This window comes from Phaseolus vulgaris, chromosome 1 (genome assembly GCF_051622355.1).
Source record: "Phaseolus vulgaris cultivar YP4 chromosome 1, ASM5162235v1, whole genome shotgun sequence".
In the NCBI taxonomy this organism is placed as follows: Eukaryota; Viridiplantae; Streptophyta; class Magnoliopsida; order Fabales; family Fabaceae; genus Phaseolus; species Phaseolus vulgaris.
The window spans coordinates 50,908,080-50,926,056 of NC_143498.1; the positions used below are offsets into that span (position 1 = coordinate 50,908,080).

General features: G+C 32.3%; 1 protein-coding gene across 1 annotated transcript; it reads right to left on the bottom strand.

Moving 5' to 3' along the window:
• Positions 1-13,230: 13,230 nt before the first annotated feature.
• Positions 13,231-14,663, bottom strand: LOC137816245 (transcription factor MYB2). The gene is made up of 3 exons (XM_090293412.1): positions 14,515-14,663; positions 14,246-14,383; positions 13,231-14,105 (listed from the first exon to the last, which is right to left on the bottom strand). The coding sequence occupies exons 1-3, from the start codon at positions 14,661-14,663 to the stop codon at positions 13,589-13,591; spliced, it is 804 nt and encodes a 267-aa protein (XP_090149538.1). The 3' UTR covers positions 13,231-13,588.
• Between the last annotated feature and the right edge of the window lie 3,314 nt (positions 14,664-17,977).

Below are 17,977 nucleotides of genomic sequence, written 5' to 3' on the forward strand. Positions count from 1 at the left end.
TTTTCTTTTCTAACCTGTGTCTAATTCATCTCACTATTTAATATTTAAACACAAATTCTTTTTTCCACAATTCAAAATTAATATTCTAGTTCTTTTTTTATTTGAAAAAAAAAACTAGAAAACAAACAAATTAAAACTGAAATTTAGTCAAGAAAGATAATTCAAGACTTAAAATTACCAAACTAATAAGAAATTTATTCAAAATAAGCAATATAAACAAACTAAACAAATAAGAAAATAAACAGAAAACAAAATAACCGAAAAATAAAATAGATAAAATAAGACAAAATTCAAATAACTGAAAAGAAAAGAGAATTAGAAAAATAAAACCATATTTTTGCTCAATCCTCTCTTCTTAAGAAATCATCCAGCTTTTTGTTAAGATCTTTATCTACGATCTTTGCTTCATTTGCTGGATCTGCCCCCTAAATAATAAAACCTGTCCCCAGGTCAAAATACATAACATAGGTTGGGTTTCCCTTGAAATTCTCCATGGTTTACCAGTTGGGCTTATTTGATAGAAGTGATTGGCTAGACAGAATTTCCTAGCCACTTCATTATTAAAACCATATGTTCTCCCTCAACTGGTGATAGGTACCGTCATCATCATCTCTCAGTCTTTTCTAACTTCTCTCCTTGCTTCTTTTTTCTTTATTTTTAACTTCTATTCTTCTGGGTTGTCTTCTCAATTGTATAAAAACTTGTTTTCTTAATATCATAAGACAACTCAAGCAAAGATTAGTATAACAAGTAAATAGTTTTTTTTTTTTTAAAAAAAATGAAATAAAGAAAACAGAAAATTTAAAATAACAAGAGAAAGAGAAATAAATAGTAAATAAAAAACAGAACAAAAAAAAAAACAAAAACTTACTTAAATAAAAACTAAAAAATAAATAATATAATAAAACTATAATTTTTAACAAAAAAAAAATAAAAAATAAAAACAAGAATAATATATAAAAACTAAAAATATACAAAATAAACAAAATTAAATAACTAACTAAGAAAACTAAAACAAAATATATAGATAGAAAAACAACTTGCGTGAAATAAAAACTAAGAATGAAATCAAAGAAAATAATAAAACTAAAAATAAAAATAAAATAAATAACTATTAAAAAAAATAAACAAAAATAAAACAGAAACTAATAGTAATAAATAATAAATAAATAAAAACTACGTAAACTCTAAATAAATAACTTAAGCTAAACGTAAAAATAAAATATGATCAAACAAAATCCAAATCAAAATAAAATAAAAATATAATAAAAACAAAAATCAAAACAAAATAAAATAATTACAGTAAAAAAACTTTTACTACGTAAACAATATAAAAACAAAAAAAGTAAAGAATAAAATAAAATATAACAAAACAAAATACAAATAAAATAAATAAAGTAAACAAATAAAAAAAACTTAAAAGAAAAAATATTAACATAAAAATAACAGTTTTAAAAAAAAACAAACATATTCATATTAAAAAAAACTTTGTACGTATTCAAAACTAGAGAAAAAAACAAAATCTTTACAAAATAATAAAAAAATCTAGAAAACAAAAAAACAAAATTATTCACATCTAAAAAGAAAAACAAAATATTTACAAAAATATTCAAATTAAAAAAAATAAAAACTAAAAAAAATTATTCACATAAAAAAAATAAAATAGTTAGTATATTCACAATATTTAGGAAATTATACTCAACAAATCAAACCTGTCCCCGGCAATTTTTACGGCAAGTGCACCGCGTTTGTCAGAAGTAATAATTGTCCCTAAGGACGGATATCGATCCCACAAAGAACAGTGAATTATCGAGTACAATATTCGCTAAATATAACAACAGAACAATAAAAAAGAGTTTGAAGTGATTATGTTGGCACTGATCAATAAGAAAACAAACAAAGAATTAGTTGCTTCAATTGGAAAAATTGGGATTAAGTTTCATCTCTCTCACTCTCATGTATTTTGATTAGCATGTTAATATTAAGTTCTTTAATTGAAATTGATGCCCGTATAAAAATCATTTATATCGATTCCTCGCATATAAAATCCTTAAGAATGTCCCCTAACTATCGATCCCTCGCATAATTATAAGAACAACTTAGAACGAAGCTCAGACGTTTAATAACAATTAACATTTCAAGTCTATTCCTAGCACTCAAATATGTTAAGTATTGTTGTTTAGGTCCGAACCCTAAAAATACCTCCCGGTCAGATTTAAGATTCTCAATTTGTCACGGAAAATTAAAAGTAAAACAACAATACCAATAATCAATCAAGAACTGAATATTAATATATAAAATATCACCTCAATACATAAGAGTTTGAGCAGATTACTCCCAATCCCAAATGGTAGAATTAGCCACGCATACTTCTATCACCTTCCATTCTCCCAATTGGGTTACAATTCACTCTATGGTGTTTTCCTCTCAATCTGGCACCTAAGGTTGAGCCTCTAGCCCTCTATTTATCCTAGTTTTCTAGGGTTAAGTTGTTTATTGTGTCGCGCTAATGGGCTAAATGATAAAACATAAAAAAAGGCCCAATCTTTCTTTGCATCTTTTCCATTATGGGACCTTCTATCTTTATCTTTTAAGCTCAAATCATTCATCTTTAATCCAAATCTCCAATCTTCCTTAGAAATCTGCAATTAACACCAAATTTGGGAATAAAATACTCTTATTCAAATAAAGATCATAAAAAATGTAAAAAGGTATAAATTCATAAATTAGGGATTATTTTATATGTAAATTAGCAATAAATCCTCATAAGTGCCTATATTTTAATATGAAATATTACTGAAATTAGACACTTATCAACAATCAAGCGGAAGTACGAATCGACGACAGGAGGAGTGTGAAGCCGGGAAGATTAATGGGAGTGAGGCACTAACCCACACAGTAGCGGAAAGCAAAACCTCGCCGGAATTTCGTAGACTTCGTCACCCGAGGGAGCACGGTGAGCGAATTGCCCAACCGAAATGGAGATCCAATGGTGGTATCGGGTCCCTCCATAACGGGGTAAGTTCTTCATCTAGGTTAAGTCGCTGCTCCTTTGCGGAATCGACTAATGACATCAATCAGTGTAATAATCGTTTTAAGTCAGAAGAGAAAGTTGTTGAATATACTAGAATTTGGAATTTGGGCCAAAACTTGGGAATTCAATGCTCTGGGGAGGAGGGGGGAGTGGTCGGAGAACTGGACCGTTTGGAGGAAAGGGACAATGAAGTTAAGAACAAGTCCCAGGCGGGTAAAACGAAAGTGGGTCCATGATTATTGTTAATCTCAATATAAGAGGGTTGGGAGGGGGGACGAAAGCACGGTATTTGAGACACATTGTGGCAAAGGAGGGAGCTGAGTTCTTATGTCTGCAGGAAGCTAAAATTTCTTCTTTTTCAGACTCTAAGTGCTTTTCTTTATGGGGCGTTAGCAATATCGGGTGGGTCCACTATGAAGGGGTTAATGGGGGCAGGGAGTATTGTAACAATGTGGCACAAAGAAGCTTTCTCCTATGGTAGTCATGTGGTTGGAAATGGTTTTATCGCCATTGTGGGCCAACATCTCAAAACCAAAAGTCAGTGTGTAGTGGTGAATGTCTACGCAACATGTAACCTAAAGGATAAGGTTGTTCTGTGGGAAGCCTTGACGACTCTCAAACAATCATATGTTAACTTGGCTTGGTGTTTCTGTGGAGATTTCAATGCTGTTAGGAGTGAAGACGAAAGGAAAGGGATCAGAGGTTGCTCAAGCCCAAGGAAGGAGATTGATGGTTTTAATTGCTTTATTGAAGATAATGGTTTGGTGGATTTACCCTTTGTCGGTAAAAAGTACACTTGGTTCAAATCTAATGGCACGGCTAAGAGTAGACTAGATAGAATCTTAGTGTCCGAAGAGTGGCTTCATCTATGGCCCGCATCTAAGCAGTATGCACAACCGAGAGTGGTATCGGATCACTGTGCTCTTGTGATGAAGTCGTGTGTTAAAGATTGGGGGCCTAAACCGTTCAGGTCTATGGATGTGTGGCTTGTGGAACCGGGTTTTAAGGTGTGGGTAATGGAAAAATGGGGGTCGTATCTTGTACAAGGTAATAGTATGTCCATACTCAAAGATAAATTGAAGCTCCTGAAGGCTGATATAAGAGTGTGGAATAAAGAAGTGTTTGGTTGTATGGAATCTAACAAGAAAAATATAGTGGCGAAAATAGAGGAGCTAGATGACAAAGATGGTAATGATGCTCTGGAGGAGAATGGTAAGTTGAGAAGAATGGAACTTTTCAGTCAGTTGGGGTTGGTTGAAAAAAAGCTAGAATCCATATACAGACAAAATGCAAGGGTGAACTGGATCAAATATGGGGACATCAACTCAAAGTTCTTCCACAATGCAATTAAATGGAGAAGACTTAAGAATGAGGTTAAAGGGGTTGAGATTGGCACTCAGTGGTGTGAGGAACCGGAAGCTGTTCGTAGGGAAGCAAAGTCACTGTTTGAAAAGAGGTTCACGGCTACACAGGACTATGGAGTTAACTTGGGTTCGGTGGAGTTTAAATCCTTATCTTCTGAGGCTAGCAGGAATATGATAGCTAGCTTCTCTGAGGAAGAAGTGAAGGATGTTGTGTGGCAGTGTGGAGGGTCTAAGAGTCCGGGTCCATATGGGTTTAATTTCAATTTTATCAAATTTTGTTGGGATGTCATTAAATCTGATATTATGGCAGCTGTGCACTTTTTTCACGCTACGGGATCCTTTTCGAAAGGTTGCAATGCGTCCTTTATTGCCCTTGTCCCTAAGGTTAGGGATCCCTCCTCGCTTGATCAGTTCCAACCGATATCCCTTGTAGGTGCTATCTACAAGATCATTACCAAGATTTTGTCACGCCGTATGAAGAAAGTTATGTCATTGATCATTGATGATTGCCAATCTGCCTTCCTAAGCGACAGAGGTCTAACGGATAGTGTTGTCATGGCTAATGAGATTCTAGAAGAGATCAGGATAAATAAGAGGAGTGTGGTCTATTTTAAGGTGGATTTTGAAAAGGCGTATGACTCCGTCAGGTGGTCTTTCCTATTTGATATGCTTCGGAGATTGGGGTTCCATGACAAATGGATCTCGTGGGTTAAAGGATGTATGGTGTCGTCGACTGTGTCTGTTTTGATCAACGAGAGTCCTACAGAGGAATTCAAACCATCTAGGGGGTTGAGACAAGGGGATCCCCTAGCCCCCTTCTTGTTCTTAGTGGTTGCTGAAGGATTAGCAGGATTGGTGAGACAAGCGTTGAGAACGAACGTTCTCAGGGGTATAAAGGTGGGAAGGAACAATATTGAGTGTTGTCTACTTCAGTTTGCAGATGATACACTTTTTATGTGTGAAGACTCTTTCTCGAATATCTTTGCTATCAAGGCAATCCTTCGTTGCTATGAAATCCTGTCTGGCTTGAAAGTCAACTTTCACAAATCGAAGTTGGTAGGCATTAGTGTTGATAGATATGCCCTGAGCACCTATGCGAAGACCCTAAACTGCAACACCATGCGATTACCCTTCCAATATTTGGGTGTTGAAGTGGGGAGAAATACAAGGAAGAAACAGTTTTGGGAGCCGGTAATTAAAAAAATAGAAACCAGGCTAAGCTCATGGAAAGGGAGATTTTTATCTATGGCGGGTCGGATTTGTCTGCTCAAGTCAGTCTTCACAACCATACCTTTGTTTTGTAAGAAATTATGTAAATTAATTTCTATAAAGTGACTCACATGACTTAGAGTTTGGGCTTTGGCCCAAATATGATTTAATAATAATAATAGAATTAAAGGCCCATTGGTTAATGTGAGAAATATATATCTGATGATATACCTAATGAAAACCTACATCTGATGGAGATTGGGATAAAGGAGATAAAGTAACTGCTCAATTAGGATCACTCATGGATCAAGGTAAGTGCCTACTTCTTCACTTTATGTTTTGTGTGAGAATCATGATATGATAAGATCTATATGTGAACACATTATTGTATGTGTTCAATTTACGTTTATTCATGTTTTAACTTACATGTTTTACTTATCTGTTTTTAAGGCCCCTGCTGCAGTACATGACAGAATCAGTAGCTTACAAAGGAAATTCCTCTGGGCATGGGAGAAGGAAAATAAAACAATCTCCTGGGTGAGTTGGGAAAATGTTTGTAGGCCTCAGGAGGAAGGAGGGTTGGGGATCAAAGAGATTAGGAGTTTTAATACGACTCTCTTGGCGAAATGGAAATGGCGGATTATGAGTGACGAGGGAGGGAAATGGAAAGATATTCTCCTATCTAAATATGGTACAGAAACAGAGGGTGGTAAGGTGAGACAGAGATACCAATCATGTTGGTGGAAGGACTTAGCCAAGGTCTGTGGTGAAGGGACAGAAGAAGAAGAATGGTTTCACAAGACTATTTTGTGGAAAGTAGGCGATGGAGGCTTAGTCAGATTTTGGGAGGATACGTGGGTACAAAATAACAGCCTTAAAGTCTTGTACCCCAGACTCTACTCTTTGTCCCTCAATCAGGGCAAGAAGGTGGGGGAGGTAGGAGGATGGGAGGACGGTAGGTGGCGGTGGCGGCTAAACTGGAGAAGAGACAGGCATGTATGGGAGTCAAATCTGGAGGAAAATATGCTCTCAAGCTTGAATACGGGAGTTACATGTCAGGATTCTCATGACCACCTCGTTTGGAGGAAGGATCCAGCTGGTATTTTTTCAGTGAAATCAGCTTACTCTATCCTGGCTAACCATCAAGACATTGGTGAAATGAAAGGAGTTTTTAGTACATTATGGCAAGCAAAGGCCCCGTCCAAAGTACTTTTAACAGCGTGGAGAGTCCTTCACGACAGACTCCCTACCAGAGATAACCTATCTAGGAGAGGAGTGCCCGTGATATCTCCTCTATGCCCTTTCTGCAGCCTATCAGAAGAATCATCCCAACACCTTTTCCTTGATTGTGCTTTTGCACAACAAGTTTGGTCCTGTTGCTACTGCTGGATTGGAGTTTTGGGGGTCCATAACAACGACATTGGGAACCATATGCTAAACTCTCACTTAATTCATCTCTCTAGCAAGCAAAATCAAGTGTGGATAGGAGTATGGACGACAATTGTCAGGTGCATTTGGGAGCAGAGGAATCTGATAGTATTCAAGGATGGGGTACCGGATACGGATGAAATCCTCCAAAATGCCCAAGTGCAATCTTGGTTGTGGATAAAACACAAGGCAGCGAATTTCTCATATGGGCTATCTGACTGGATCTTGAATCCAAATCAGGGCCTCCATGTTATTCGTTGATAACACCATTCCCACAAATGCTTGAGAAGCGTTACTATTGCTGGTTCAGGTCAACGCTGAGATGTACTATAAGTTGTCGTGTGGGGTGCTCTAGGCAGGTAACCCCCAGTTTGGAGTTTTGTGACGAGTTTTGTAGCAGTGTGTAGAAGCAGGTACTGATAATAATCCTGGACGGTAGTATTTGGCTTGTTCTGTCTGTGGTGTTTGTGTTTCTGGTGCTTATATAGGTGGTACCGGTTCGTTGTTGTATGGACTAACGAGCATGCCCTGTGCGGCTCGAGATGATTTCAAGAAGGATCTTCAGTAATCGATTGTGTGAGAGGTTGGTAGTGCTTAAGGTGGATGAGGACACGTGGAAGGCCAATATGATCGCCGGTCGATAAAGCGGCGCTCTCCAGGCGTGAGTAGTCGGTGGTCGCTGAAGGTATGCATCATCGCCGTTTTTTAAGAAGGCCAACATGATCGCCGCGATAAAAGAGGCGTTCTCCATGCGCGCATAGTCGGTTGTCGCCGAAGTTTCGATGAAGCGGCAATCTCCGTGCGTACGTAGTCGGTGGTCGCCTAAGTTGTGCATCATCGCCGTCCTTGAAGAACAGAAGGTCATTGGAAGTGAGGGGCGATGTGGATGAGGACACGTGGAAGGCCAATATGATCGCCAGTCGATAAAGCGGCGATCTCTATGTGTACGTAGTCGGTTGTCGCCGAAGTTTCGATGAAGCGGCGATCTCCGTTCGTACGTAGTCGGTGGTCGCCAAAGTTGTGCATCATCGCCGTCCTTGAAGAACAGAAGGTCATTGGAAGTGAGGGGCGATGTGGATGAGGACACGTGGAAGACCAATATGATCGCCAGTCGATAAAGCGGCGATCTCTGTGCGTACATAGTCGGTGGTCGCCGAAGTTGTGCATCATCGCCGTCCTTGAAGAACAGAAGGTCATTGGAAGTGAGGGGCGATGTGGATGAGGACACGTGGAAGACCAATTTGATCGCCAGTCGATAAAGCGGCGGCCTCCATGCGTGCGTAGTCGGTGGTCGCCGAAGGTATGCATCATCACCGTGACCAACATGATCGCCGAAGAGGCGGTCTCCGTGCGTGTGTAGTCGGGGATCGCCGAAGTTGTGCATCATTGTCGTCTTAGAAATGAAGTGGTGATCTCTGAGCGTGCGTAAAAAATAGGGTTTGGGTTTTGTAAAGGGTTGGGATACCCCTCTTGTATCCCCTTAATTTAAATTAATTCTTTGCTTATAAAAAAAAAATTTAACTTCATATACATAATCATGACACAAATAATTAATTGATATATACGTATTACTTTTGCTAGTATCTATACCATTATATAAAAGAATACCTTTTTTTAATCATTTTTAATGTTTTTTATCCTTTAATAAAAGGAAATATTTTTTTATCTTACCATTTTAATAATTTTTTAATTAGATAATTTTATCTTTTAATAAATAAAATTATTATTTTTATTTAAAAACTGCATATTTACTTTTTCTAAATATAATTGTTTAATTTTCTCACTTAAAATAATCAAGCCATATTTTTTATTTTTTAATTATTTTTTTAGAATTATATTATTTTTAAACTGTATTACTTAAATTAAAAAAATTGGATATAAAACCGCTAGAAGGCTCGTGTGTCCGCTCAAGTATATAGAAAGGAGATGGAAATAAAAACCAGGTTAAAAATCATTTTTCTTGCAGTGGTGAAGGTATAAGATTCTCTAAAAATTCCTTAAAAAAAGAATAAGATTCTTCTTGATCATCTAATCCATTTTTATTATTTTAGTATTTTAATATTATTCATCAATTATAGAAAAAGTTATCATAAAAAATTATTAATATTTTTTTTATAAATTTCATGGTTAACTAACCTACAAATAGAACTTTATAATTTAAAAAAAAATATTTGATAATTACGTCGTTATATCTATGTATAGATAGATATATTAAAATTTTATTTACTTTTTACCTAAAGCTTAAAATAAAATAGTTATTATCAAATTGTTTTGTTAAAGACAAAAAAATATCTGTTATTGACTTGAACAATCGTTGATCATTTTTCAGTTGTTCCTTCTTCATTTTTTTCTCGTACTCACTTTCTTATATTCGATCGTTCTTCCTTTGTCTACCTTCTCATACTCGTTTTCGGTCATGAATAAATCTACAAAAGGATATCTGACAATTTAGTAAGTGTTTTGTATTAGAATTAATGATATATTGAAAAAAGTGTATCTTAATCTTGTATGACAATGCTTATTTATAGTACTCATAATGAACTATTTCGTTTATAAACCGTATTTAATACATATCTTTACTAAAACAACATTATTTGATTTATTGCGTGTTATCGAATTTATAACATATTACTTATATTACTTGATTTATTACGTATCTCTCTATTTTGTTTTAATGTATTGAATCTATTCAATCTGTCGATTTTTAATACCAACTAACTTGGTACATTTGACAATCTATAAAAAAAATTATTCAATGATACAGTACATGAATGAAATGATTTGGTCCAGTCGATCAATAATACAGTAGAATGAAATGACTTGGTCCAGTCGATCAATAATACAATAGATAAGTCAATATGAAATCTTATTATTAAATGTAAAATACATAATCTATATACTTCATAATTATAATCCATTTAGTATTTTACCAAAGAGAATTGAAGAAAGTTCTTGTTGTTATCTACCATATCCAAAAGAGGAAATTTAGAATGCAATGAGTATATAATCAATGTCATTAGAATATATCCCCAATAGTCTTAAATGGATATAGTTAATCTAAATACACTACATATTATGTGCCTGTGCAGAATTTCCCATCATTTTCTTTCTTTGATTTCAGTTTCAAAAGAGAGCGCTAACTTGGCCTGTGTTTTATTTAGCATCATCTTCATTATCTGTTCTCTAATTTCTAACTCCTACTTTTCTTCCACTATGTACGGAAAAGCAAGTCTGTTAAGGTAAATATAATTAAATAAGACAGGTATAATAATATAACTTAGGTCTTCCATATATAATATTAAATAACACTCATTTTTCATATGATTGGTTGAGTATATGGATGGATTGTAATATGCCCTACCTAGTGTTTGTGTTTGTGCCGAGCAGAGAAATGTGTGACAAAAAGTAAGATCAGCTTGAGAATCGCAGTGATTTGAATGTTCAATGCAAGTGAATGTACACATCACTTCTATATGCAATGCATGTATAGAAAACAGTTGAGTGTTGAGAAAATGTGTGTGTAATGAAAAGGTGAAGCACGCGCAGGTGCTGGAGACAGGGTGATCCATTGTAGGGACATTTGGTCGCCAAAACATCAAAACACTATTCCAATTCATTGCTTTCACACCTCTCAATCAATGCGCCCAAACACAAGAATGCTACTCTATATTTTAAATCTCATTTTGCTAAATTATACCCTAATACATATTTATTTAATTTCACATTTCATATATTTAAAATATATTAATACTAGTATGAAAAATAATAATTATCCAAACATAACATTAACTTTTAAATTGTAAAAATATTGAGTCAAACTAAAAATTAACGTTTATATATGTAGAAAAAAACATATTGTTATCCAAAAACACAAATTTCATTGATATAATATATTTTAAATAAATATATTTTTTACGAATTAGTTAATCACTTAATTTATCAAATATTTCCAATAATTTAGTTTTTCATCTTAAAATTTAAAGGTTCAAAACATATCAATTAATAACTCACACTATAATAAAATCATTAGATAAAAAATAATTTTAGAAAAAAAAATTAGAATTGGTAGCTAATTAGCTTATAAATTTTATTAATAATAAAAATTATTTTACATACTAATAAATTTTTTTAATATCTAAAATAAGATCTAATTTTTTAATTATTTTTTTATCTCTAAAATTGATTTATATTTAATTATTTTCTTGTAGTGTAATTTATGAAATAAAACTAGTTTATCAATTACTATTTAATTTATTAACTGATTTTGTCAATATATATTCATATCCTTTTTGTGTTTATTAATACTCTCTTCATTTTATTTTATTTTTCAAAAATCTGTACCCTTATGAAACATTAAATTACATTCAAATGTAGCTAAAAGTACTTCTATAATTTTTTCAACCATACTCTCCTTCCAATGTAGGTTATATTATATTGTGTTTATTACTTTTACTTATGCATATAAGAATAGTTAAAACATTTTTTTAATTCTAATTAATAATATGGAAGGACTCTACTACTAAAAATCTAGAATGTTATTTTTACAGAAAAAAAATATAGTTGCTACTAATAAGAAAAGGGTGGGATTTGGTAAACTTCTTGAACAGTGTCTCATCGGCATGGTCAAGACGAGAAATGATGCAATATTGAAACATTAATCAATATTTTATGTCCTCTACACCACCTTTGTGCCTCACAATGGACTTGAAAATGACAAGAGCTCAAGTTAGTGAATTAAAATTGCAGAAGACTAAAATTAATGCTTTTTATGCGAGTGTGTCACCATGAAATTTGTTGGTGAGATGATTAAACTTCATATCCATGGCACCGTGAAAAGAGAACGTTATATATCTATGTATGCTCAGAAAGCCATCATCCACCTTCAACCAAAAACACAAGGAAATGTTACTTTTGATAATGGTACAAATGATGCAACACAATAAAACTTTTATATTATTTTATTTTCTAAGTTGAATTCTTATTTATTTTATTTATAATTTAGTGCGGGATTCACAATATATCATCACATTAAGATATATCCTTAGAATTTAAGCAGAATGAATAACTCTACAAAGATTTAAGAAAAACAAAGAAAGTAAATGAGAAAGACGATTGTTTCGTGGAGAAGAGAAATAATAATAAAATGTTTTTTATTGAACTATTTATTTTATTATTATCATTATTTTATTCTTTTATAATATAAAAAAGATTTGAGAAGTTAAAAATAAACAATTAAACCCTCTATCGTGATGTGTCTCACTCTCATTTTCCATTTCTTTAACTCATTTGTGTGAAAAAAACGTTTGAATCATTCTTTCTAGTTTTTACCTCTCTTTTTTTTCTCATTTCCCTTTTTTTTTTCCATTCTCTCCGCTCTTCATTAATATCATCAAACGAATAAATAGTTTTACTAAAACCAACGGAAAGACTTGTGCCGGTCTTTTCCGTGTTTATTTTTTTATTTTTTTCAACTTTCACAATAATATAAATTTAATATATATATATATATATATATGGATAAGTTAAAATTGAAAAACAAAAATTAACATGTAAAAGAAAAATGATGAATTGATTAAACAACTTTTTTTTTTCTTTTCTGGTTTGAGTCTCTTCTTTTTCTTTAAGTTTTTCTCTTCTTCCATTGATAGTTTTGACAAAGAGAGTAATTGGAAATGGAGTGAAGACAAAAAGATGTTATTTTATTTGATATGTGAGATTTGGTGTGCGAAGAAGGAGAGTGAGAAGTTAGTTTACTTATAGAAATTGTACATTAATATTAATTTAAAAAATTAAAAAATAATTTTATTTTTAAGTAATTAATATGAAATGAGTAATAAAATGAAATATATTAATTAGAGGTATAGATATTATGTTATTTATTTATTTATTATTTGTTTACTATAATTACTTTATTCATTTATCATATTTAAAATAAAAAAGTCTCATAATAAATTATGTAACCCCTTTAATTAATTATGGAGTTATTTTTAGAGTGAGTTGTGATAAAAAAAAGCTCAACATAATCACTTATGTCAAATAATTATTACGTTAGGCTATATTTTCACTTTTTAAGTTTTTCATTCACATTTGAACGAGAAAATCTTTCAGCATTTTTTCAACTTTGAACTACCTTCTATCAAACCAAACTCAACCTCTCCCTCTCTTTATTTTTGCTTTTTTTCTTCACAACATCCATTTCATGGAATTCAAACGGACAGTAAAAAAAATGTTTATTGATTGAGTGAAGCAAATGTGAAGCACAAGCACTGTGTCCATGCATTAAAGCAAAGTAAAAACAGAAATGTAAAAGCAATTCCAGCTCCCTTCTCTTTCACGACCTCTCTAACTACAAAAGAGCAGAGACCGAATAACAATGAGAAAGAAGCTTACTTTTATCAGCGAAAAGTAAATGAAAAGGCAAAGTGCATGCATTTTTCAACTCTAGGACAAACTCATGGAACTGACCCTTACGCAGTTTCACCTGCGATATTTGTACATAAAAGTCACCAAATTAGCACACACACTTGTCTGCTTTTTCTGTCTTTAACTTCCGTCACGCAAGGAAATTGTCTTGAATTTCCAGATCATCACAAAGTTGATGCATAAGCCACAGATTCTGATCATCCCACAAACTCTCCATTGAGTCCCCACCACCTAAAGGTAGCGTGATATTCCCCTGTTCCAACTCTCGCTCACATACGCCCGAAACTGAAACATTATGGCCCAAACCTTCACACTCTAAAGGACTCTCCAACTTGGCACTTGATGAGTCCAAGCCATTACTGGAACCTGAACACGAACCGTGCAACCCGTTTTGGTGATGGAGCAGAGGAGTTGGGTTCGGGTAAAGTTTGGAAGGGGATGACACATGGAGCGGGTCGTGAGTTTCCGATGACGGTTGAATTCGCTCAATCAAACGGGGCATCCACACGTAACGCAAGGCATCTTTGAACTGTTTACTGTCCACGTCACACTTCAGATTTCTTGCTTGCTTAATCACACGAGTCCTCCAATAATTCTTTATTTCGTTGTCCGTTCTACCGGGAAGATGCCGAGCAATTTTCGACCACCTGCGGAATATTATTTAGCGCACTAATTAACGTGTTCAAGTGGATTTCTCAGTTTTTTTATTCCATGTTATCCACTACCTTGCAAATAAAAAAAAAGAAGAAGAACGAACAAGAATATATTAACAGGGAACATGTTTTACCTATTGCCCCACCGAGAATGAAGATCCAGAATGGTTATCTGTTCCTGGAGTGTTATATTTCCACGACGAACATCGGGGCACAAGTAGTTTAACCATCTTAGCCTGCAACTTTTGCCCGATCTCTTGAGGCCTGCACACGTTTAATTTTACATCATTAAAATTGTAGAAAAAAGGTAACAACAAGATAAGTTTATCATTTTTAGAATCGACAATGCTGAGAGTGTTTAGTTTGATAGCGTATGAAGAGAGTATAATAAGTGCCTGCACAGCGTGCGACGGAGTTCCAGCGACCGTCGCCGTGGGTGGCAACGTAGTTTTGGAGAAGAGTGTCCTCTTCAACGCTCCATGGACCTTTTCTAGTGTCCTCACTATTCTGCACCTCTTCTGTGGACCGTGATTTCTTCATGTTAACATCCATTATGTCTCTTATTTATAGGAACGAAAATTCTTAACACAGTGAGAGCAGAGTGTTTGGGAATGAGACATTCATATACTTTGGGAGATGAGTGTAAGTGAGCGATATAGTGTGGGGATGAGACAAGACAAAATAGGAATGAAGGAGATGGGTTTTTGGTCTTGTTCTTCCAGCGTCAACAGCTATAAATAGCTACCAGTGTCTGGTTTTTCACATTTTTTTAATCTGTTATTTAACATAAAATTAACTTTATTTTTTCCACTCACGTGTTCTCTAGTCTGACCAAGTATACGTAATAATAAATTTAATATTAATTTCAATATTTTGAGAGATTAAGACTCTAATAATATGATACGATAGTATAAGAAAAGAGGATACGAAAAAAAAGAATAAGATGATAGATTAATATCACCGTAAGCTATAGGTTTATTTAGTGATTGATATACATCAAATAATACGATAAATAATAATATTATATTTAAATGTTAGTTTTTATTAAAATTATTTATAAGTTATATTTTTTTAATAAATCGTGGAAACTTTATTTATTTAACTACTTTTTATATTATAAAAATTTATATAAGATTTTAAAATTATAATTAATATGAAATTCTAAAATCCTTAAACGAAACAGATACTGAAGAGGGAGAAAATCATGGTTACTCGTACTAAAATAGTAGATAAATAAATTGTTCGTAATACAAATTTATTATTGATAAACCCTAAATTCTAAACTATAGTTTTTTTTTCATCTTTATTTAATGAGGTCTGTATGATATTATTTTAACTGTGGGAAAAGTCTCTTTTGTTTTTGTTTTTGTATTATATGAAATCTTCATTTTGGTATGACTCAGATAAGTATGACAAAAAATAAAGATTACAGTTTATTTTTTACAATATAAAATGACGAAAATATCAAATGTGACTAAATTGAAATAAAATAATAAAATTATTTTAGAATAATATCGACCAATCTCATCTCAATCACGACTCGCCCCAACAATAATCCAACTCAACTTTTATATTACCCAAAATTATCACAATATGACCTTAAAATTAACAAATAGTAATTTCAACATATCAAATCATTTTATTATTAACAACTAATTAAAGCAATTTGGTTATATATATTTTCGTAAACGTCTTTTCCTCTCAATTATTTATATTTTTACTTATTTGTGTTTCAATTATATAAATTCTGCAAGCTACTCTCATCAAGTTAAGGTTCACATTTTGAAAAAAAATAATTATTTTCCCATTCTACTGTTTTTTTTAATGATTTAAGTGTCATAATCTCTTTAGTAACATCTCCTGCAAAAGGAGAGTATACCAAACCTTTTGAAGATGACAAATAAAAGAGTGATGATTTTATACCCCTAAAAAATAAAATACATTCATTTGATATTAATAAAAGATAATATAACATGATATGACATTAAAAGTTTCAATTTTATTTGTCATTGGTGAAAACAAATGCAATTTGATATAAAAAAAAAATATAGTATACTAATACTTAAAGATATTTTATTTTTAATTCATGATTATATTGTTAAATACATATTTTCAAAATAATAATTAAGATACTTTTGGTAGTCATATGTACTTTCAAAGTGATAATTGAGATTATTTTTAATTAAAACAATTATATTATTTAAAATTAATTAGAATAATTAGGACCAACATTTTATTTTAACTTTTTTGTCTACATATTAGAAATTATATATTTTGGTTTTGTTCAAGGGTCTAGAAACAAACTTCTTATTCTTTGATTGACTTCTCAATCTTCCTTCTCGGTGTGAGCTCTCGGTCTAGACTTTCGGCTTTAGGTTTGATACTCTTCTATTTTGGATTTGGATTTGGATATGACTTGAGGACTCTCGCTTCTTCTGGACTAGGTCAACGAGATCTCTCGATTCTTAGTCTTGATCTCCTCTCACGGGTGTGTACCTGCAAGGTGGTCCAATGCCAAAGTCAGAATTGATTTTAGTTAATTATTAGATAAATTTAGTCTACTTACCTCTTGGGTTGGTCATATATTTATAATACTTTCTTATTGGGCTCAAAACCTGTTTGAGTTTTATTTTGTACATAATATTTATTAAACACACATCTACACATTTAGGCCTATTTTGTGGACTTTGCTACTGTAGTTAATTTGATATTATTTACTTGTTTTTTTACCTTTCACTCAGTCTTTCAGTCCAACCTTTCGGTCTAGACAATACATAAAAGAATTAAGATAACCGTGATAATTATGTATATGTTTCAAATATGCTAATTAATTAATATTATTTAAAATTAAAATAACTTAGAAATTTAAATTAAGTACACTAATTATGACTTGTATATATTATTTTTATTTTTGTATCGTGTTATAATTTTGTTCATTAAAATAAGATAAAATAATACAAAAACAGTATTCAACGTATACTAATTAGTTAGTATAAAAGTATACCATAAGTAATTTATGTATGTTATAAGTATCAAAGTTGAATATTATAAAATTAGTATTTTAACGTGAAAATTATATCTGTTATTGACTTGATCAAAATATTAACACATATTGTTCTCTTTTTGTGTAATTAGTCGGAGGTGACTTGGTAACAAAAGAGAAATGAATTCAAATCTAAATCTTGCTCAAAATTCAATAAGTTGTACACGTGAATTCTGTAAATATTTTAAAACAATAATATTAATTCAACAAATTTTCATCCAATAGATATTTTTTTATGAATCTTTTTATAAATTAAATATTTATAAATAATTTTAAAATAAAGATACTATTTAAAATAAAATTTATTTAAAATTCACTACAAGAAAATCATGAAATAGAAACTAATTTAAAAAAAAAATTAGTTGCTACAATGACTAAATTATAGATCATTTTAGAAACTTTTTTTTTATTTCTAAATTAGTTTATATTATTGTTAAATAGTTTCTAAATTGGTATCTAATTAGCTACAAAAGTTTTAACTATTTTGTAGCAAAAACCTTGGTTGTTAATTACATACCAATTTAGAAACCATTTAACAATAATAAAAAATAATTTAGAAACAATTTTTTTTCATGATTTCTAATTTAGTCACTATAGCATATAAATATTTTGGTTTTTGTATTGTCCCGGGTAGGCATTTGGCCGAGCTCACTAAGGGTCCATCTAGAGAAGGCAACAACGTGAGAGCTTAGCATAGGCCCAATAACACGACCTGTTTTGGCCTTGGTCCAGTATCACGCAACGCCAACAAGGGCAAATTCCACTGAAGGAAGTATAACGTTTTTTCCTGCACACATATATTCCCGATAGCTTAATAAATATT

Bases quoted from the DNA above. Each gene is read 5' to 3' on its own strand.
- LOC137816245 (XM_090293412.1), bottom strand. From the start codon at position 14,663: ATGGATGTTAACATGAAGAAATCACGGTCCACAGAAGAGGTGCAGAAT. The intron at 14,384-14,514 runs CTGTGCAGGCAC...GTAAAATTAAAC, and splicing joins CGCTGGAACTCCGTCGCACG to GTGTGCAGGCCTCAAGAGAT. The intron at 14,106-14,245 runs GTAAAACATGTT...AATATTCCGCAG, and splicing joins CATTCTCGGTGGGGCAATAG to GTGGTCGAAAATTGCTCGGC.